The 22,237-nt window shown below is 36.6% G+C and overlaps 2 protein-coding genes across 2 annotated transcripts; both read left to right on the top strand.

Annotated features, from left to right (window-relative positions):
- The first annotated feature begins 1,077 nt into the window (after window positions 1-1,077).
- LOC309482991 (adhesion G-protein coupled receptor G2-like) lies at window positions 1,078-12,996 on the top strand. The gene is made up of 10 exons (XM_082148627.1): window positions 1,078-1,261; window positions 1,376-1,510; window positions 3,611-3,718; window positions 3,810-3,852; window positions 4,421-4,521; window positions 4,660-4,778; window positions 5,211-5,476; window positions 5,773-5,860; window positions 9,420-9,715; window positions 11,533-12,996. The coding sequence occupies exons 1-10, from the start codon at window positions 1,109-1,111 to the stop codon at window positions 11,676-11,678; spliced, it is 1,455 nt and encodes a 484-aa protein (XP_082004753.1). The 5' UTR covers window positions 1,078-1,108; the 3' UTR covers window positions 11,679-12,996.
- A 1,006-nt stretch (window positions 12,997-14,002) lies between these two features.
- Window positions 14,003-22,146, top strand: rad51 (RAD51 recombinase). Its single transcript, XM_082148642.1, has 10 exons — window positions 14,003-14,096; window positions 14,892-14,986; window positions 15,075-15,212; window positions 17,665-17,782; window positions 17,867-17,958; window positions 19,089-19,183; window positions 19,837-19,950; window positions 20,034-20,163; window positions 21,499-21,620; window positions 21,701-22,146. The coding sequence occupies exons 2-10, from the start codon at window positions 14,897-14,899 to the stop codon at window positions 21,822-21,824; spliced, it is 1,023 nt and encodes a 340-aa protein (XP_082004768.1). The 5' UTR covers window positions 14,003-14,096; window positions 14,892-14,896; the 3' UTR covers window positions 21,825-22,146.
- The last annotated feature ends 91 nt before the right edge of the window (window positions 22,147-22,237 follow it).

The raw sequence follows: 22,237 nt of genomic DNA, 5'->3' as shown, positions 1-22,237 counted from the left end.
GCGATAGATGCTGGGCAAGCTGCGTAAGTACTTTTTAAATACACATGATTCATGCCTAGTAAGGTTTTAGTGGTAATATTAATTATATAGGTTTTAATTTATCAATTTACAAATTTCTAAATTTATAACCATATTCAGAATGTTTCCATCATACCGTCTCAGGTTGCGTATGCAACCCGGTTCCCTGAGAAGGGAAACAAGACGCTGTGTCTTGATATTGGTGCTATTGGGAATGGCGTCAGCATGACCATTGTCTAAGGCACGTGTACACAAACGCCAATAATCACTGGCAGACTGCAGTTTATGACGTCACACGTGGTGAGTTACACATCATCAACTCTTTTGTCTGGAGGAGATGCGCAATCAAGCCCGAGGTATGGCAATAAGACGCATCATCTTGTTCCCTTTCTCAGTGAATCGGGTTGCATACACAACCTGAGACGTTCCCTTTCGAAGTGGAACTTTATCGCTGAGCAAAGTTCGAGCGGTTAGAGCATTCACACTCACGCCGAACGGTGCTCTGTGCAAACACTAGATACTTGTCCCTTGGGAGAAATTCAAGCAAGAACAGAGTTGTTACCGCAAGTGCAACATAATGAGCACATCCAGCTCCCTCGAGAGTCGAACACGCTCCAACAGACTCTTATCTTACGCGCGCATACAAACAAGTGGCTCCTGAAGACAAAAAATCTAACTGGGGCACCCTTTTACAGTCATGGGCGCTCTTGCGTGTGACGTCATAGACTGCAGTCTGCCAATGATTATTGCCGTTTGTTTACACGTTCCCTCAGACACCGGTCACGCTAATGGCATTCTGCATCAATACCAAGACTCAGCATTGAAGTTCAACTTCGAAAGAGAACTTGCACCACTTAATATTGTAATTGAGGGATGTGCATGAGAAAATGTTTTTTATTTAGTTAAAGTTAAATCTAGTTTAAAGTTTTAAATCGATATTTTTTCTTGTGTTTCATAATAAGCCATTCTATTTATTTCATCTAACCCTCTATGTAGTGTGTGTGTGTGGGGGGGGGTAAATCTTAAATTAGAGATATTGTGTCATCACAACAAAAAACACAAATCATTCTCTTCCTTGTTCAGTGTGGCCATGAAAAATCTCCCCATCATGCTGCTTTTCATGGGGAATTCATCCACAGCATCTATTTCCATGGGTAGCGTTGAAGGGGTTTTAAAGAAAATTCAAAGTGAGTCTGATATCCAGGAGTCTGCTTTCATCTACTCTGCAGAAACTGGCATCAGAGTAAGTGTAAAGATAACAAACAAATAGCCTTGTTTAACTCTGCATAAAAGTGTCTCTTAAGTCTCTTAAAAACATAACATGTACCTCAGCACTGAAATCGCCTTATGTTTAAAGGTTATAGATGATTTTTCCATTATGAAAGATTATCCCAGCGCTCTCACTATTCCAAAGGAAGCCTCACTGCAAGCGTTCAACAAAAGTGCAGGAAATGCTTTTCTGGGTGTGTTCAGATTTCCCAACATGTCAAAGGTATAAAAGAAAACTTTGATTTTTCAATTCCTGTATACAGAAAAATGAAAGCTTAGGCCTGTTTCATGACGTACGCACTGGTAACACACAAGCATTAATGCTTAACTACAAAGGCTGTCTTGTGTTTTGTTTTCATACCGACAGAGTTTATGTTTATAAATATGGAAGGCATTTTCTGCCAAATTTAAATAAATAAATTAAATGATTAAAATTAAAATTAAAACCAGATTAACGATTTCATTACAGAAAACTGTATGCAAAAAATGTGACAAAATTGAGAATGAAATAAAATTATTTCATTTTCACAGCATTATCCCTGTCAAATTGAAAAATAAAATTTCACATTTCATTTTCACTACAGTCTCGAGGCAAGACTGCCAATATTAAAATGAAAAGCCAAACGTGAAAAAGAAACTACAAATACAGTTTTTACAATGCTCTTTAGTAACGCTCATGCAATAATAGTGACACAATTCAAATACAAATGTAAATTTTCGTTTTCATTTTAATTCCTCTTTTATTTCACAGTTTTCATTTTCAAAGACAACCTGCATGCAAATTCTATGTTAATGAGTGGGTGTGGCTTACTCTAGTAACGGCGCTGAGACACGCCTTCTGTAAAGCGAAGTCGTCGACGTCCCGTGTGCATGAGTTGAATGTGTGAAACGAAATTATTTAAATGTGATTATATTGTAATCGAGACGACGAGATATGGCGAAATCTGTTAGTGAGCTTTTGCGGGAAGCTGCCGCAGCATTAGAACATGGAAACAACCAGCCTGACCATGTTAGTTATGATGTTAGAAGGAATTGGCTTTTAGTGATTCATTTTACTTCATGATAGTTGCATAGATACATATGTTTCGGGATTAATATTTGTATTGCGTGGTAACCGTTTTATAAACTCAATAAGGTAGCCTACTCTAGGCTAGTGCTGTATCTGAATAAGTCACGGCTGAAGGGCGTTGTTAGGCACGACGCGAATGTGAAACATTGGCCGAGGTTCTCGGTTAAAGCTAGCGGGTATTAATGTCTGGCTATAATTGTTGTAGAAATTGTGTTACTAAGACTTATGTACACCCAAATTGTTGAATTTCCAAAACAGCCTAATACATGAATGAACCTCCGTCGATTATGGTCTAGTCTGAGTCTAACATCATAACTAACATGGTCAGGCTGGTTGTGTCCATGTTCTAATGCTGCGGCAGCTTCCCGCAAAAGCTCACTAACAGATTTCGCCATATCTTGTCGTCTCGATTACAATATAATGACATTTAAATAATTTCGTTTCACACATTCAACTCATGCACACGGGACGTCAACGACTTCGCTTTACAGAAGGCGTGTCTGAGCGTTACTAAAGAGCATTGTAAAAACGTTATTTGTAGTTTCTTTTTCACGTTTGGCTTTTCATTTTAATATTGGCAGTCTTGCCTCGAGACTGTAGTGAAAATGAAATGTGAAATCACCAGTTGCATTTTATTTTTCAATTTGACAGGGATAATGCTGTGAAAATGAAATAATTTAATTTCATTCTCAATTTTGTCACATATTTTGCGTACTGTTTTCTGTAATGAAATCGTTAATCTGGTTTTAATTTTCATTTTAATCATTTAATTTATTTATTTAAATTTGGCAGAAAATGCCTTCTATATTGAGTGTTATGTTTATATTGCAAAAGATATATGAAGGTTTACAGTGCACTTTCAGTGATTCTATCATGCTACACCTGGAAAACTAGGCTTTGTCGAGTTTTACGATGTCTTTATATGATTTTAACTCGTGCGTCATAGCAAAAGAAATATTTTGGCTACTTTTAAATGAGTGATTTTAGTGAATCTAGACATTCTTGCAAACAGATAATCAATAATACCTGTATTCATAAAATATGTGGTTTAAAATAAAAATAAATGTTGTAGTCATACAAATCCTGAGTATCCTGAACATTTAAATTCCTGTTTCACAAACAGTGTTCAGGACATTTTGACTACTGTATTGATCTTATTTAATCTTTTTATTAATGAAAATTAATGTTTCTATATAGAAGCCTGATTCTGTTTCTCAGTAATCAAAAACAATCCCATTTAATTTTTTATTAAAGGATGAAAACAACAGTACGGTTTTGGGGAATGAAGTTTATGCAATCGAAATGGGGATAACAATTTCAAATCTGACTGAAAACATCAGTTTGGCCTTCAGCAATAAAGAGGTAATGTATGATGCATGGAAAAAAGTATTTTTTTAATATTCTAAATGAGTCTAAATCTTATTTTCTACATTTCTTATTTATTTCTCTGCAGAGCATGGTGGGAACTCCTGTCTGTCACTCATGGGATGGAAAAGGTCTGTGATGCTTTTGTGTTTTTATACATTTAAATATTTTTAATTAAATGGAATATGGATATGATAAATATCCATACAGTATATCAAGAATATATTATTCTTAATTATTTTAAAATAGTTTTTTTAAAAAGCTAGCGCTTAATAAAACACTTTATTTAAATCTTAATGGAACAAGGGAATTGTCTGTTGTGATTCGTATTCATAAATTAAAAATTAAATTTTATGAATGTGAATCACATAAACTATGGTCCATTCCCTTGTTCCATTAAGATTTACACAAAATGTTTTATTAAGCTCTAATTTTTTACTCTTTTAAAATTCCTAATTATTCATTTAATTTTATGGAATTTTACTACACAATTGAAAATTGTAAATCTTAAAAGAAAAATGCTTAAAAAATGTTTTGAGTGTAGAAATATAGAGAACTAGTTAAGAGTCCGAACACTTCAAGCCATGCTTTGGAGCATGAATGTCGATTTCTAATCATAAATCAGCCATGATGCCAATTAGCATTCATTAACTCTCTCTAAATCAACTCAAAACTAACCCGTCCCTTCTTTTCACATAGGAAATAAGCCAAACTGGACATCTGAAGGGTGTACTACTGTTTATGATGGAAAAAATATAACATGTAATTGCAACCACTTGACTTTCTTCGCTGTGCTTATGGTAGGTTCTCCGTTTATTTGACTCAGATTATAAGTTCTCTACTGCCCCCTTCAGATTTATGTTTATTTATTTCACTATATTTAGTGGTATTGCAAACGTTCAGACAGACCTGTGTAACTGAACAATGTTTTAATACAGGCTCCTCCAGAAGCCATTCCCCAAAGTGACCTCGTCGCTCTCACCTACATCACGTACATCGGCTGCGGCCTCTCCATGTTTTTCCTGGGAGTCGGATTATTTATTCACTTCCTCTTAAGGTGAGACATGAGTCTCTGTACCACTGTTCACAAATGTGAGATCCCCAATATGATCTCATCAATCGACACATCATGTTAACATGCATGTTGTTTACATCTTGTAAACATTGAGTATTTTAACATTAACAGATTGTCCCCATTCACTTAAAAAAAAAAGTGGGAAATGAATTAATCCATTTTAATCAACAACATGCCACAAGTGCTGTGAATTGAGCTTGACTTGTACTAAACTCAGAATATGGTGGGTTGCACAAATTAAGGGTTAAAGCAGAAGTATGTCATTTGGATGCAGCATGATACTGTTAAATTAAAACCAGGATCAAAGATTTAAATCAAAGTTAATCCTTAGTTGTGCAACTCACCCTGAAACATTTTTAATTCACAAAGCACGGAGCCAAAATGCTAATTTCGTTTATGCGTTATAAATTTCAGGAGAGCGAAGGCCACTAATTCAGCCCACGTGCTGATGAATCTCTTTTTGGCGCTGTTTCTGCTCAACCTGGCCTTCCTGTCTAATGAATATGTTGCACGTGCGAATAGCCACAGCGCCTGCAAGGTCATGGCTGGATTCATGCACTACAGCTTGCTGGCCAGTTTCTCCTGGTTTGCGGTGGAGGCTTTACACCTCTGCCTGCAAATGGCCAAACACTCAGTCGTCATCAAACATTACATCCTCAAGATCTCTGTGGCTGGGTGGGGTGAGTTCAAAAACCTTTACATATGCATGCGGAATTATGTGGCTTTGGATCAGATGCACAATTTTGACTGGCAAAATTCCCATAAACTTGAAGGCTTTTGACGTGGGCCAGTAAGCAACCACTCAGACTACATCCTGGCATCATCATCATCATCCTGGGAGATAAAATGCACATAGAATTAATGTCATATGTACAGATAAAATACTAAATCTGATCTAGATCTAAAGTCTGATCTAATCCTCAATCCAGACTATTGATTCTTATACCACAATTGCATTGTCAACTATTTGTTTCAGCTCCTCCTGCTGTTGTTGTCAGTATCATTTTCATCCTTGGCAAATATGGTGAACAGACCATCCAGACGGACTCAAGCAATGTAACCATGTAAGTAGACCCAAAAATATGATGAGACATTATTCTTAAAATATAATGGCAGCCATACTGTACAATGATATGCATGAAAACCTACACTCGTAAAAAAATGATGTATGATGATTCCATGAAGAACATTTAACATCTCTTAGAAAAAATGATGAGGACGTTGAAGATCTCAAAACTGAAGTTTATCACAGCATAGCAGTGGCAAAGTTAACAAAGCACCTTGGGTTCACCGGCTTCAGAATGAACCCAGAACATCCAAATCCCAAACCTTTTATCCTGTTACAGTTTACCACTCTTGATGTAATTAAAGTTGTGGTCTGTTTGTTAATGAGGTTGAGAAACCCCATTGTCTGAGATGGTTCTCGGTGTCCCACACCCATTCCAATCTACAATTGATGACCGTTTTCTCAGGATGTGATCAACCCCAAACGGTGCAGAAACAATATAAGGGTTGACTTTATTCTTCTCTATGATAATTAAGCCATTTTGGGGATGAGCTCATTCTAAAATATACTTTGGAGTGGAATCTGGATCGAATTAGACTACAATTTCTTACACATCCATGGAACCCAAAAGGTTCTTCATAGTGGAAACATTTTCTCACTAAGAAAAAAAATATATATATTTTGAGAACGTTCACTGAAAGGTTCTATGGGGAACCAAAAATGGATCTTCACATCATTGCACAAACCCTCTTTTGGAACCTTATTTTTTAAGAGTATATTTTTACTGTGTGAGAAAAATGTCAAACAATATAATATATATATATATATATATATATATGTAGAAAATTTGTTCTATGAAATATTAATAATCAATAATACCTGGTTATAATTGATTATGAATATTTGGATCAGTTAATATAATTAACTTAATGTCGTAAATTAATATTACAATCAATTAACCTGTTTGTCCCGTGAACACTCAGGATTAATTGTTTATTAACTCTAAGAAATGTACATTTCCGGGGCATGGGAGATGTCTTTCTTAATTTACAGTATTACTAAGAGCAGTAGCCAAAATCTGTATGATTAGTGACTCCAGTTATGAGCTTGAGACACGGACAACTTTACGTGTGACATGAACAAGATTTTATTAACTAGTCTAAACACTTAAACTACTCTAACATACACACACATACATGCATACAGTTTACCAAGGGAAAGAGAGCTGAAGCAGAATACAGGAAAGCAAGATGTTATAGCATTGTTTGAAATTCAGCAGATCAACAGCCTTGAGCAAACCATCAGTTTAGTTCTAACACGCCCTTCTTTAAAAGGGAGAAGTGACAGCGCGCTGTAAAGAAAAAGATGAAGCACTAGACGAACGCGGCTAGTTTTTAATAGTTTTACCTCACATCTTCTTTTTATAATCCTTGGAAGCCAAAATCGAAAATAAAATTAGATGAACTACCCAGATCAGATGTATATTTGATGGGCAGACTCTCTCGAAGCACTCGGCAGATATCATGAACATCGTCAGATAGATAGCTTCGTGAAATATTTTCTAACATTAGTGTTCAAAACTTAACAGTCCATTGGATGTGCATCAAACTAACATATTCCAACATGTTTAGAAATTTTAACATGCTTATTTGCGAAAATATACTTACAATTAAATTGTTCCTTTCCAGCGGTGTCCGCCATCTTGTTTAAAAAAAATTACCAGCTTGCTGAGTACGCAAGGTATCCTGGGTAATTTCATCTTCCACTTCGTTTTAAGCCTGCATCGGACTGCACTATGTTTTGAGGGTTGATTTTAAGGGGAGAATAGCACTCCCCCTTGCTCTAGAGTATTGGGACACCCTACCCCTACACGAGAACGCGCAAAAACAAGGGTTAGGGCAGAAATCTAGGGTAAGGGGAGGTATTGGGACAGGCCCTAAGTTTGATACTTGCATGTCTCGCCCATTTGAATTAAACTGTCCTGATGTAATTTGTTGAGGCTCCAGTTGATCTTTGCTGATGTGGTCTTGATGAGAGAGAACCAGTGGTAGTCAGAGTATCTTTGGTGAATGGAAAGACAAGGCCGCAGCCTGGCACAAACTTGGAGGGTCCTTAGAAACTTCTAGTTCAGCATCATCTTCACGTCAGGATTCCAGGAAAGAGTAAGAGAGTAAGAGCTGAGAGAGCTGATCTTGTGTTTTTAAGTCGTGAAGATGTCACACCCTCTGGAGGTGTAAGAGCCAATGAGAAGATTTCCCTTTGGAGGGAAATTTTACTTTACGACCTATTGTTCAAGCAGGCCTTTGAACATGTAATTTGATTGGATGTTTAACACAAGAATCTTTAAGATGCTTATAATACTAATGCGTCACAAAGTTAGCAAAATGTAATTTAAATGAACAAATCGGGGACGAAGATTGGAGTTTATAGAGACCAAACATGCCACACCTATAATGATTTTGGTTAACCATAATATGCAAAGTCTGAAACATGAACCCAATAGAGTTTACAATAGAGAATACAAAAGCCAAACCACATAAAAGGAAAATCATGAGGTGGGAAAATTAGATACATGTTTACACATTTCTCAAGTGGTTATATATAGGATATATAGGATTAACAGGGTTTATTTCTCCTTCTCAGCGAGAATTAAGTTAGAGTCACAACTCTCTGGAATTTTCTTTTGGGGTCGTAAACTCTTATCAGTCTCAGTGTGTCCTGTAACAAGACACCGCGTTCTGCCAGTGTGTTAGCTTCATTTGGGATGTTAGTTTTTGGGGGAAGTTTCACAGGCCTTTGTTGGGAGAGTGAGTTTGCTGGATTATTCATTAAATAAATGAATAATTTGTTATTATTTGTTCTCTTCTGCTTCAAGGTTTGACATGTTGTGTGTTCAGAGATGCTCTTCTGCAGACCTCGCTTGTAACAAGAGGTTATTTTAGTTACTGTTGCCTTTCTATCAGCCAGTCTGGTCATTCTCCTCTGATCTCTGGCCTCAACAAGGCATTTTCTCCCACAGAACTGCCGCTCACAGGATATTTCCTCTTTTTCGGATCATTCTCTGTAAACCCTAGAGATGGTTGTGTGTGAAAAATCCCAGTAGATCAGCAGTTTCTTAAATACTCAGACCAGCCCGTCTGGCACCAACAACCATGCCACGTTCAAACTCACTTAAATCACCTTTCTTCCTCATTCTGATGCTCAGTTTGAACTTCAGCAGATCGTCTTGATCATGTCTACATGCCTAAATGCATTGAGTTGCTGCCATGTGATTGGCTGATTAGATATTTGTGTTAATGAGCTAAACAGGTGTACTTAAAAAAGTGGGAAAATACTTACTTTCTGTTAAGTTGAGGAAGTATTGCTTTTCTGCTCACTATTAGAATAATTTTAGATGTGTAAACTTTTAAAGTAAAAATCAGATTTGGTTTAAATTTTGTCAATAAAATAAACTTTGTGGGTGTGGAAAATAATGGTCAGTAATCAAATTTTGATATTTTTCATGATTCACTTGGCATATAGTACATCACATTATGGAAGTATATAGTAAATAGACATGAGCATTTAAAAACAGATGTCATTGTCAACTTTAACCATCTGCACTATTTTCCCTGCAGGTGCTGGATTTTAGACAACACTGTCCACTACGTCGTGAACATCGGTTATTACTGCTTCGTCTTCATCTTCACCTCTTGCACCTGCATCGTGGTGCTGCGATGGCTCTCCATGCTGAAATTGAGCAAGTTTAACAAAGCTGGAGCGGTGAAACGCTCAGGAACCGCCTCCTTTGACATCAACACCATCCTGGGCCTCTGCTGTATGCTGGGACTCACCTGGAGTTTCACTTTCTTCAGCTACGGAAGTCTGAGGCTGCCCTCGTACTACATATTCACCATACTAAACTCCTTCCAAGGTGAGAGCTTTTCTGCTGAAAATTTAAATGCATATATTGCATACATTTCTCAGAGTCTGAAAACAGTTTGTTCAAAGATTCAGGTCTCTCTAAGCCCCTCCTTTCCGCGGGACTACACTGCTCTGATTGGTCAGATGGCTCAGTCTGTTGTGATTGGTCTACCAGTAAAAGTGCATGTCGGAAACCAACCGTTCATTTCCATATCTGAATTTCAGCTCTTCCTCAGCGCTTGATACACAGTGATACGACAATGGCGTAGTTTTTTCCTTATTAATTCCAGCGCAAGTCCTCATCCTTTTGAAGTGCAGCATAATAGATAAGCAGCGCAGAAAACAGCGTCTTCCCAACATGTCGACACACAAACCAAACTCTTCCAGTCTCAGCTCAGTGTTTGAGGGTCAAAGTAGACGTCGTTCGCGGACAGCCAGTGAAGACCATTATGCGGGCATTATGCAAATTTGTTACATTGTTACATAGGTATGTAACAGGAAGTGAGACTGGAATTACTGACGACTCGTTTCAGCACTTCAGAATCTGTTCTTTCTTTTGGAAGACAATAACTTTATTTGTCATGCACTTTGATCTTTAAAACTTTGCAGACGTTTTACATTTTACCACTATATTACACTCTACATGAAAGGTAATATTCAAAAAAGAATAATAGAAGCACTTTAAAATGATAATTTAGCATACAGACAATCTCAAAGCTGAAAGACATGGGCTAAAACATGCGTTCATTTAACTGTAGAGCTCTTAAACATTAGATTAAATTATAATACCATTATATTATAATGTATTACCAGTATATTATATTTTATTAATTATATTATAGTCCAGTAGTGGCCGTAAAGGGTTCTTTAAAATTGAGTCAAAACCGTAGGGTTCTATAGAGAAACCCATTTAACCTTTTATTTCTAAGAGTGTAAATATGACTTTTTAAACAATCCATTAGACTTGGATCCACAAAAGGATATTTGTTTTTAATGGCCCTATGACGAAAATATTTTATATAAAATATAATTATTTTTTAATGGTTTAAATATGAGGGGAGAACAATATTTTGTTCTTTGCCTGGTTTCTTGTTATGCTCTGCCTGGATTTACTTTCTGACTGTTTTGTTAATAATAAATGTCAAACTGCACCTGGATCCAATACCCTGTCTTTACTGAAACAGCCACCATTATAGTGTAGCTGTGGTTGGAGTGAATTGTTTTATTTGTGATAACACCTAATAGTAAATTTCCTGTGAACATTTGCCTTTAAGCATTTTATTTTACTATGATTTTTTTTTTTTTTTTTTTTTTTTGCATAGTAAAATAAAATGCTTGAAGGAAAATGTTCACAGGAAATTTAGTTACATTGTAAGGTTGTAACATAACACCATACAAAGAACATGAGAAACACTTGAGTATTTACTCAAGGGGAGATTGGCGAACTAGACACACCTGGGAACAATCATGAACTAATTAACAAGAAAAACTACAAAGGACTACAAAACATGGCACAGAACAGGAAATAACATAAAAGTCCACGAATACAAGACAGGAATCGTGACATACGCAATATGCTCACAAAATCTTTAACACATTTTTACAAATATTTGGATAAAGGGTGGAGATGTTAGTTTTCATAGGCCGGCCGGGCATGTTATATTATAAATACACTTTAAAAAACGAAACAAAATCCCAGTTCACAGCATGTTTGTGAGAAAATATCTACTGGAATTATGTCTGCTGACTCATTAGTCTAATATACTATAAAACATGCATTATATGCATGCAAAATTCATCTTGTATTAAATGCTTGTGTCTTTATAGGATTCTTCTTGTTCATATATTACATGAAAACGAGCAGCCTCTTCGGAGACTCGGTGCCTGCAGAAGACAGCGACATTACTGAAGACACCAACACAGAAAACCCATACGATAACCAAATACCAACACCCGCCAAAAAGACCATCTGAATGTCTTCTGTATCTGTGCATTTGAGATGTCATATCTGTCTATAGATACCTTACATTCATTTGCAGTATTATAGTGAATTCAATGCAAATTTCCTCTGCAACATATGTAGCTATTTTTGATATCTGAATTTTTAAGAGTTTGAATTGAATTGCTGACGGGAAGTTACATTTACAGGAAGATAATTTTGCTTTATTGCATCCTGTTTGCTACCTCAATTACAATTTAGGAACTAAACTGGAGTTTTATAGACGTTCCCAATTTAGTTCTGAATGGGGCACAACCCTGCTGAATAATAATATAATCTTCATCTCCTACAGTATGTTTCTTTTTCATGACTGCACTTAAAGGTGCAATGCGCAATATTTCATGTTAAAAATACCCGTTTTTCTAACCCATACATGCTTAAACAATTGCCTGATGGGCTGAATGAGCCCTTCTCTGATCACTGCGATTGCCTCTATAATCCTGTACAGTAAAATAATTAAGAGGGATTCGGGACGGAATTTGAGACTGGGTGTGACGTCATGCGCGTTCACGCTCACCTGGCTATGTCTGGTTGCAGTTTCGCTTGTCACCAGAGGGGGCATAGTTCTGCAAAAACTCAGAGACTTGCGCATTGCACCTTTAAACATTTTAAGAGACCGCTAGAAAAGTAGCAGGTTTTCATTATAATACAATGCTACTAATGTACTTGTTTTACACTGTATATTATCTTTTGCATGTTTATTTTCTGGGGCAAGATGAATAATGGTTACTGTACTAAAATAGTAGTAGGACATTTTTATGATTTTTAATCAGACTTTAGAACTTCAGACCTCTTGTTAGTGGCTTTGGATTAAAGTGTCCGCTAAATGCATAAATGTAGAAATGCAGACAATAGGTTGTTATATTTTCAGTCTTTCACACATTAGCTATTGATATTGGTAGGTAGGCTATACACAGCCCTACATGTTTAACTTTCTGTGATGCCTTTGCCTGTGTTTGTGCTAACATGTTTTACTGATGATCAGAAACATAAACCCTGAAAAAAAAAAAATTACACTATGAACGCTGAGTTTTTATTACATTTGCACAGACTTTTGAGACTATATCAATCACAATGGTTTAATTCTAAAATAATGGTATGATATTGGTTGCCCGAACTTCAAACCTGTCAGTATGAATTGATGTTATACAAAACAGGGGGGGGGGACATTTTGAATAGCGAGGTCTATTTCAAATGCCCTCACAAATCGGTTTGCAAAAACATATATATATATACAGTATATATACACTACCGTTCAAAAGTTTAGGGTCAGTAAGATTTTTTTATGTTTTTAAAAGGAAGTATCTTCTCACCAAGGCTGCATTTATTTGATAAAAAACAATAAATAAATAAAAAACAGTAATATTGTGAAATATTATGACAATTTAAAATGACTGTTTTCTATTTTTATATATTTTAAACTGTAATTTATTCCTGTGATCAAAGCTGAGTTTTCAGCATCATTACTCCAGTCTTCAGTGTCACATGATCCTTCAGAAATCATTCTAATATGATGATTTGATGCTCAATAAACATTCATTATTATTATCAATGTTGAATACAGTTGTGTACAATTTTTTTTCAAAATTCTTTGATGAATAGAAAGTTCAAAAGAACAGCATTTATTTAAAATAGAATATTTTCTAACATTATAAATGTCTTTACTGTAACTTTTGATCAGTTTAACTCATCCTTGATGAATAAAAGTATAGATTTATTTTATTTCTTTCCCCCAAAAATTAAATTTAAATTCTTACTGACCCCAAACTTTTGAACGGTAGTGTTTAATGTTACAAAAGCTTTAGATTTCAGAGAAATGCTGTTCTTTTGAACTTTCTATTCATCATAGCATCAGGAAATAAAAAATGTAAATAACTGTTTTCAACATTGATAATAATCATAAATGTTTCTTGAGCATCAAATCCATCATGATTTCTGAAGGATCATGTGACACTGAAGACTGGAGTAATGATGCTGAAAATTCAGCTTTGATCACAGGAATAAATTACACTTTACTGTATAGGCCCTATTCACATAGAAAACAGCTGTTTTAAATTGGAATAATATTTCACAATAATATTACTGTTTTTGTTTGTATTTTTAATCAAATAAATGGAGCCTTGGTAAGCAGAAGATACTTCTTTTAAAAACATTAAAAATCTTACTGACCCCAAACTTTTGAACGGTAGTGTGTGTATGTGTATATATATATATATATATATATATATATATATATATAGTAAAAAGAATCTTTAAAAAAACACGGATTGTGATGTTATGAAACATCGTTGACGTGATGGCGTCATGACGTTGGTGACGTGGCTTGACGGCGGCACGCGGGAAAATTCAGATTGAGAATACGGGTACAGAGCAGCAGCAACAGAAACAACGGGTGAGTGACAAAAACAACGATATTAAAGATTTAAATAATGAAATAATCACATCTACAAGATTAATCTGACACATTTATATGAACTATTGTGTGAGAACATGGTTATGTCGATTGTTTATGTCGATGAGAGCGCTATAGTGTGTGTGTCTGTGGGGGTTTTTAAACACATCAGATCAGACTGATTAAATTAATATCCTACACTGTGGGGAAATATAGTTTATTATCTTTAACGGACAAGTAATCGATTATCGTTGCATTAGTTTAGTTAATTTGCGCGTTGAGCTTTTGATTATTAGATAGCAGTAACGTTGTTGTGTCCGATTGTAATACCATGGTACTTCTAATATAGTACCATGAAATACTAACTTATGTTAAAACTATACACTATATATCAAAGTACTGTGGTATTACCATCTAATACCATCACTGTACATATTTGTATGTGTTGTTACCTTATTAATATGTAGGTATTTCAAATAATGTCAAAAAATGTATAATATTGTCGTTTTCTTAAGTAAATTTTGTAAATCTTTATCTAGTTGTCAACTTTTTGACGCATTGCCTGGAAAAGTAATTAAAACATTGGTCAAAAAGTTGAGTTTGAACCTTGATTTGGTGTCAGGCTAATAAATGCATTCGTTTACAACTATGTAAGTGTTTGGTTTAAATGGAAATGTACAGCTTTTCACTCAATTTCTTAAGATGATAATGTGTATTATTAATTTGGTAAGTCCTAATCTACAAGCATCACAAGTGGCTTATAATAATATACAAGTGTTATGTGTTTTGGAGCAGTAAATATGGCTATGAGGAACGCATCCCGGGTGGAGGTGGAGGGCGAGGTCGAGGAAGAGGAAAGTTTTGGGCCACAGCCGGTTTCCCGTCTGGAGGTACGATTGCAGTGGCAGATACAAACACAAACATGGTTTGATGTTTAAATGTTTATTGATGATGATGTTGTTGTAAATCTCTCTGCAGCAGTGTGGCATTAGCAGCAGTGACATCAAGAAGCTGGAAGATGGTGGTTTTCACACCGTGGAGGCCGTTGCGTACGCGCCCAAGAAAGAGCTGCTGCACATCAAAGGAATCAGCGAAGCCAAAGCCGACAAGATCCTGGTGAGACCTTGGTCAATATTAGCTGTTTTTCCACAGCCGGGACAGTGCGAGCCAGGGCTAATAACGTGCCAGGCTTGGGCAAATAGCCTCATACCTCAAGGCCAAAATCAGCGGCTCAGTAACCCCACAGCGCTAACCTAAAACACGGCCTTGACACGCCTTCATAAAACGATGTCACACAACCCCACCATTTTACCAGCATGAGGCTAGCTGACTGAAAACTGTATAAAAATATAACACGTGCTTCCATTTATTTGTGGTCACAGGAATGCACAAAACAACTCCATTAAGGCTTTTAAGTCCAAAGGCTTACACATTTAGAGAATTTTTTTTATAAAATATCATGTTTACATAACATTTCTTAATAAAGAATGAGCATTTCTCGCGAAATAATGTGATCTGAGGAGATTTGAGCGATCTCTCCCGTCTCATGATACTGTTATCCCTTTAGCCAAAGCAACTGAAGGAGCTCACAGACAGAAAACAGATACCAGTTAACCAGAGTATATCTAATTTATAGTTGTGTCCCAAATAATGCACTATGCATTTATACACAACGTACTCATACACTATGTACTCAACCATATAGTGTATGAATTTTATAAGGTTATTTAGTCATTCACCGTCTGAGTCTGATAGCCCCTCTGCTACATAATTAAATCTGCGACAGTTGAGTGTCCAACATTCCACACTTCATTGTTTTCGATTAATTAAGTGCATCATCCAGGTATTTAAAGTGCAGTTTTTCTTTTTGAAAATTTTAATGTGAGCACTACTCCCACTATTTATACTACAAAATGTCATAGAATCATGCATAATTATGTAAATTGGGACACATCTTATAATGTGTGCGGATGTGTTAGTCCAGTATCAACAAAGGCACTGGGAAGAGACAGATGAAACCAAATAAATCCATGAAGACAATCATACATTGTCTAATGCCTGGTACACATTGTATGATTTTGAGCTGTCCCAGACCAAAGATCGTGACCAATCGTGGCGATTTCTGTGGTCGTGGCTCCTAAACGCTGGTCCTACATCGTTCAGTGAGAGAGGTTCGTCTGTGTCTTTAGGCCGTTGTCACGTTCTTGTGACCAAAGATGGCCTGTGATAATTTTCTGAAATTTATCATGATTACCCCACATGTGTGCGCTGCTGTGACCTACGTCTACTGACTAGCCAATAAAAACGGAACATGAAATGGTGTATTGATCAATGTGACATGGCGCTAAAACTTAACTTCTTACCTCAAGCTCCTTTTGCAAAATTGGCATTCCTCTTTTCCCTAGCTATAGACCTTATGCGCCAGAGAAACGAGGGCACCGCCATCTTTAGAATATTGTCTTTGAACTTCCGTTTTTGCGGTCGCTCTGTATATTTCTATGGCATTGCTGTCCAAGAGTAATTAGCTTTTGAAGTGGATTTACTTAATGTAAAGTTAATGAAAGTTATCATGAGGACTGTAATGTTTAAAGCAGATGTCTTAAATGTCAGTCGACAGGGAAGATTTTAAAACGAGCCGTTCATTCATAAATACGCAAGATCGCTGTGAAAATACAGACCGGAAGTCAAAAGACAACAAGCGCAGCGCTGAAAAGGGGCGGGGCTACATAAGGTCTATAACTGCGTCCATATTCTCATCTTTCGCTTCCTCTTTTTTTCAGCGCACATAAAAACCACAATTGCAATGCCAAAGTCTGATTTTTCTCTATTCGTTTAGTAGCGCATGCTGATGGTTAGGTAGATTGGACATGCCAAATTGGTCGTTGGAGTGTGTGTGAGTGTTGGTTGCATCAGGAAAGAGTTCTGGCATAAAACCTGTGCCAAATCCAATGTGCGTGTGTGTGCAGTTAATTCAGATGACGTGGACCCTGCAAATGAGCGGGACTAACGCTAGGAAAAAATAAATATGTGTGTATTTATTACAACTTAACATGCTGTATACAATTATCTGTAGGGTATTTTGAGCTAAAACTTCACATACACACTGGGACAACAGAGACTTATTTTACATATTGTAAAGGGGCATTATACCACCCCTTTAACATATGTAGCCCATCGAATCACAACTTAAGGTTATTTAACACACTCGCTGGTGTTTAAAAGTGAGTTGAGCTGGAAATTGTTTAAAATGTCTTAAATGTTGAATGTAGCCTGGTACGATAACACAGTGTTGACCGTCTCCTGACTCAGGTAAACTCCGTCTTTGTTCATGACCACTCCTCTTGCCCCAGTTGGCCCGATTTGGACCAAGGTATTCGGCGGGCCAAAAACCCCTGGCCGTTGCCCCCTGAGGAAGCCCCGAAAAGGACAGAAGTGACAGTGGAAACACGACTGGCCCTGACACACACTAGCATGCTCGCTTTTGGCCCGAAAGTGGAAACACAGCTATTGCTTTCTGTTATTCTGTGTGTTAGTGATTTGTACAAACCTCTAACTCTGTAACCAACAGACAGAGGCTGCTAAGATGGTTCCTATGGGATTCACCACAGCCACTGAGTTCCACCAGCGCCGAGCTGAAATCATCCAGATCTCCACAGGATCTAAAGAGCTTGATAAACTCCTGCAGGGTGAGACACTGAACTGTCAGGCAGAAAATAATACACTTTATACTGAATCACCTGATTGAATCTTTCTCTGTCTGTGTTGCGCAGGAGGATTCGAGACTGGATCCATCACTGAGATGTTTGGTGAGTTTCGCACTGGAAAGACGCAGCTGTGTCACACACTGGCCGTCACCTGCCAGGTAACGCACACATTATTTTTCTTCCTTTAAAATTTTTTTTTTTTTTTTAAAGAATTAATAATTAATCAATGAATTCAGAAAATGTATCACAGTTTTCACAAAAAAAAATGAAGCAGCACAACTGTTTTCAAAATTGTATAGATAATAAACGGAAATGTTTCTTGAGCATCAAATCAGCATATTAGAATGATTTCTGAAGGATCATGTGACTGAAGGATAGAGTAATGATGCTGAAAATTTATCTTTAAAGGTACACTGTGTAGTTTAAGTATTTTATTAGCTAAAATCAATGTCTTTATTCATAAATATGTCCTTATTGTTGTAAAATTACCTCTGCCAATGATCTGACTTATCCTCATAAGCGAAGAATTTCCATTTCGTTCCGCCATTTTGAAAAACTATAATAGCAGAGAGGGCGTTTTCGTTCAGAGCCAGAGTCACGTGACTGAAACCAGCTGAAACGGAGATCAGTGAGAGGCGCTTGTCACTGCCCCGGCAAATTTGAAAGGCTGCACTGCACGGTACTTCATAATGCAGGATCATACTCATGCCGAGCCACAGGAGAAGGAATCCTCGTCGCCAATAAAGCGAAATAACGAACCTCAACACCCGAAAGAAAACTCAAAGTGCTTATTGGAAGACATGTTGTCATAGCTTCTTGGTACATAACGGCTACTATAGTTGCAACGCATTTGAAAAAGCAATGCGCTAGAGAGCGCTATTCGCTTGAATGCAAAATACAATTTCACCGCTAGATGGGAGAGATTCCTACACAGTGTACCTTTAAAATAAATTACAAATTATAGGCCTGGTTTCACAGACAGGGTTGAGATCAAGCCAGGATTAGGCCTTAGTTCAATTAGGGCATTTAAGTAGCTTTTATAAACGTGCCTTAGAAAAAAACAATGGCACTGACATTATATGCCTGTTGCTTTCAGTTTAAACAGCTCAAACATGCATTTTAGTCTGGGACTATCTTAAGCCTTGTCTGTGAAAGTGTATGTTAACAAGATTTAACAAGAACTCTGCAAAGTTATATCCAGTATTTTAACCTCTGTTAAACTCAGTAACCATGTAAATCTGGTAAAGAGTCATTTTACATGTAATAAAACATGAACTTTGCATTTCAGCTGCCCATAGATCAGGGCGGTGGGGAAGGAAAAGCCATGTACATCGACACTGAAGGAACCTTCCGTCCCGAGAGACTGCTGGCTGTGGCGGAGAGGTCAGAGCCGCTTTCTTAAAGGGATACTCCAGTTTTTTGGGAAATAGGCTCATTTTACAACTCCTCCAGAGTTAAACAGTTGAGTTTCACCGTTTTCGAATCCATTCAGCCGATCTCCGGGTCTGGCGGTACCACTTTTAGCATAGCTTAGCATAGATCATTGAATCGGACAGGACCATTAGCATCTCTCTCAAAAAAATTACCAAAGAGTTTCGATATTTTTCCTATTTAAAACTTGACTCTTCTGTAGTTACATCGTGTACTAAGACAGACGGAAAATGAAAAGTTGCGATTTTCTTGGCTGATATGGCAATACTCTCATCCCCCGGTAGACTATAGGGTCGACTATTTTCAGGCGCTGCGTCATATCATTACGCCTGCTGCACCCATGGTACGGCAGAAAAGTTTCTTGATTTTTGAGAGAGATGCTAATGGTCTTGTCCGATTCAATGATCTATGCTAAGCTATGCTAAAAGTGGTACTGCCAGACCCGGAGATCGGCTGAATGGATTCGAAAACGGTAAAACTCCACTGTTTAACTCTGGGAGAGTTGTAAAATGAGCCTATTTCCAAAAAAAGTGAAGTATCCCTTTAACACTCATATGAACCCTGTATGTGCAAAACATTGACCTCTGTGTTTGGTTCTGCGTCAGATACGGGCTGGTGGGCAGTGACGTGCTGGATAATGTGGCGTACGCCAGGGCCTTCAACACAGACCATCAGACCCAGCTGCTGTTTCAGGCCTCCGCTATGATGACTGAGTCCAGGTAACACACACATCCAGCCAGAAACTGACTCCAGACTGCTTCCACTCGCTCCACGTGCTGAAATATTCTCCATCTGTCTTCAGATACGCTCTGCTGATCGTAGACAGCGCCACTGCACTTTACAGGACAGATTACTCTGGACGAGGAGAGCTGTCCGCCCGTCAGGGGCATCTGGGACGCTTTCTGCGCATGCTGCTCCGTCTCGCCGATGAGGTAAAGCAGCTCTTCACAAATTGCAGAATCTATAAGAGGATTTTTTTTTTTTTTTTTTTCGCTTTCATAATAATTTCTTACGTATCTTTTATAATGTTTTACCTTATAAACCTTATTTTTAAAAATGTTTTTAATTTAGTAATACCCTGTAGAAGCTGTGTAACATACAGTATTTACATATAATCCACAAGATGTGCCAAGCATGTTATTTTAGTATTATAGTTTTTATTTGTATTTTGAACGTTTTATTTTCAATTTTAGTTAATGTTAGTAATTTAGCCATTCATTTTTTTTTTTTTTACACTTTAAGACTTTATGTATAATTTATAATACATTATATACATTATGATGCATTATATCTCTCAATAAATAATTGTAACCAAAGTTAAAATGCATTATAATATTTGCATATTCGTTGTTACATCTGAAATCGGTTTGTTTGTCATGTGTTTTAATGCATTATACTTTCTAAAGTTGTAACCGGGAATAGATAAATATTATAACGTATTATAACTGTGGTTATTGTTCATGAGAACATACAATGCATTATAAAGGTGAGTTACAGGGCATAAATAATACATTAAATATACTTTTATAATGCATTATATTCAGGCTTTAAGTACAGTTACCTTTTTTTGTCTATTTCAGTTTGTTTATTTTCATACAAGAAAAAAAAAAAGTTGAGGAATGTTACCTTGGCAATTAGATTAAAAAATAAAAAAAGAATACAAAATTAAGAATGAAAAATAATTTTCGGTTCAACAAAAACGTGTTTTTAATGCTTCTAATTTTAGTTAACTAAAACCTTGATAAGAATTACAATTTTTTTTTTTTTTTAAACAGATTTTAGTTGGTGTCCTGTATTCATTGGCTCCTATATTTGAACTGTCTAATAGCATTTTTTTTACTTTTCAAATGGATATTGAAAAGCAATTTTTAAATGCCTTATAAAAATGCAGTTTAAATGTTGCATTAAAAAACATTTATGAATGTATTGAATTTACATAATTTTTTTGGACATGAATAAACAAGTTTTAAATATCTTTTTTAAGTGATTTATTAGTTTCTTACATTTTAACTGCACTTTTAAACATTAAATAAACAGTTTTAAATATCTTAGTTTTTACATGTTTTATTTATTTACATTTAACTATGCTTTTAAACATGAAAGTGTTTAAATAAGTTTTACATGTTTGTCAGTTTGAACAGTGTTTTATCAATTTGCATTTTTTTAAATTAACCATTTAATTTTTTACGTGGCACAGCTAGTCCTTCATTAGTGTCTTGTATATGACGTGAGCTCATGGATATATGTGTGTTGTGTCTCGTATGTAGTTTGGCGTGGCCGTTGTCATCACTAACCAGGTGGTAGCACAGGTGGACGGAGCGGCCATGTTTTCTGCAGATCCCAAGAAGCCGATTGGAGGAAACATTCTGGCACACGCATCGACTACTCGGTAAAACTTATCAGTGTATGATGGTGTCGATCGATGCTCTCATGCTCTATAGATTAATAATGTCTGTGTCTCTCGTGTAGATTATACCTGCGGAAGGGTCGAGGTGAGACGAGGATATGTAAGATCTACGACTCCCCATGTTTGCCTGAGTCGGAGGCCATGTTTGCCATTAATGCTGATGGAGTGGGAGATGCCAAAGACTGAAACTTGCACAGATCAGAGAAACGACCTGCACTTCCGTGAGCAATACGAGACCATCAGCAGGAGAAGAGACTCCTTTAAAATGGTTGAAATGTGTTTAGTCTGGAATTATACTTTGGAAAAGGAATGAACCCTTGAGAGTGAAATTCATGATTTATTTACATACGTGCAGATTGGTGGATCTGAGTGATTTGAGCTGGTGTAATTATTTGCTCTTTAGTGTGATGTCAACCTCTTTATTTGTTATTTACAGCTTTTTGTTATATTTGTGCGTTTTGTCTGGACTGAATCTTTTTCTTGTACATAAAACTACTCCTAAAGCGTTTTATCTGTTAAACTAATAAAAGTTTGTTTGTTTGAATGTATGCCAAAAGAGGATTTAACCATTAAAATAGATGGGGGGGGAAACAGCAAAA

Source organism: Leuciscus leuciscus (genome assembly GCF_965113295.1).
Source record: "Leuciscus leuciscus genome assembly, chromosome: 19".
NCBI lineage: Eukaryota > Metazoa > Chordata > Actinopteri > Cypriniformes > Leuciscidae > Leuciscus > Leuciscus leuciscus.
Note: the sequence above shows the minus strand (reverse complement) of the source record. Positions and strands in the feature narration are given on the sequence as shown.

Coding starts and splice junctions, on each gene's coding strand:
- LOC309482991 (XM_082148627.1), top strand. CDS start 1,109: ATGAAAAATCTCCCCATCATGCTGCTTTTCATGGGGAATTCATCCACA. Junction 4,522..4,659: donor CTTTCTTCGCTGTGCTTATG/GTAGGTTCTCCG, acceptor GTTTTAATACAG/GCTCCTCCAGAAGCCATTCC. Junction 5,861..9,419: donor GACTCAAGCAATGTAACCAT/GTAAGTAGACCC, acceptor TTTTCCCTGCAG/GTGCTGGATTTTAGACAACA.
- rad51 (XM_082148642.1), top strand. CDS start 14,897: ATGGCTATGAGGAACGCATCCCGGGTGGAGGTGGAGGGCGAGGTCGAG. Junction 17,959..19,088: donor CACTGGCCGTCACCTGCCAG/GTAACGCACACA, acceptor TTTGCATTTCAG/CTGCCCATAGATCAGGGCGG. Junction 21,621..21,700: donor GCACACGCATCGACTACTCG/GTAAAACTTATC, acceptor TCTCTCGTGTAG/ATTATACCTGCGGAAGGGTC.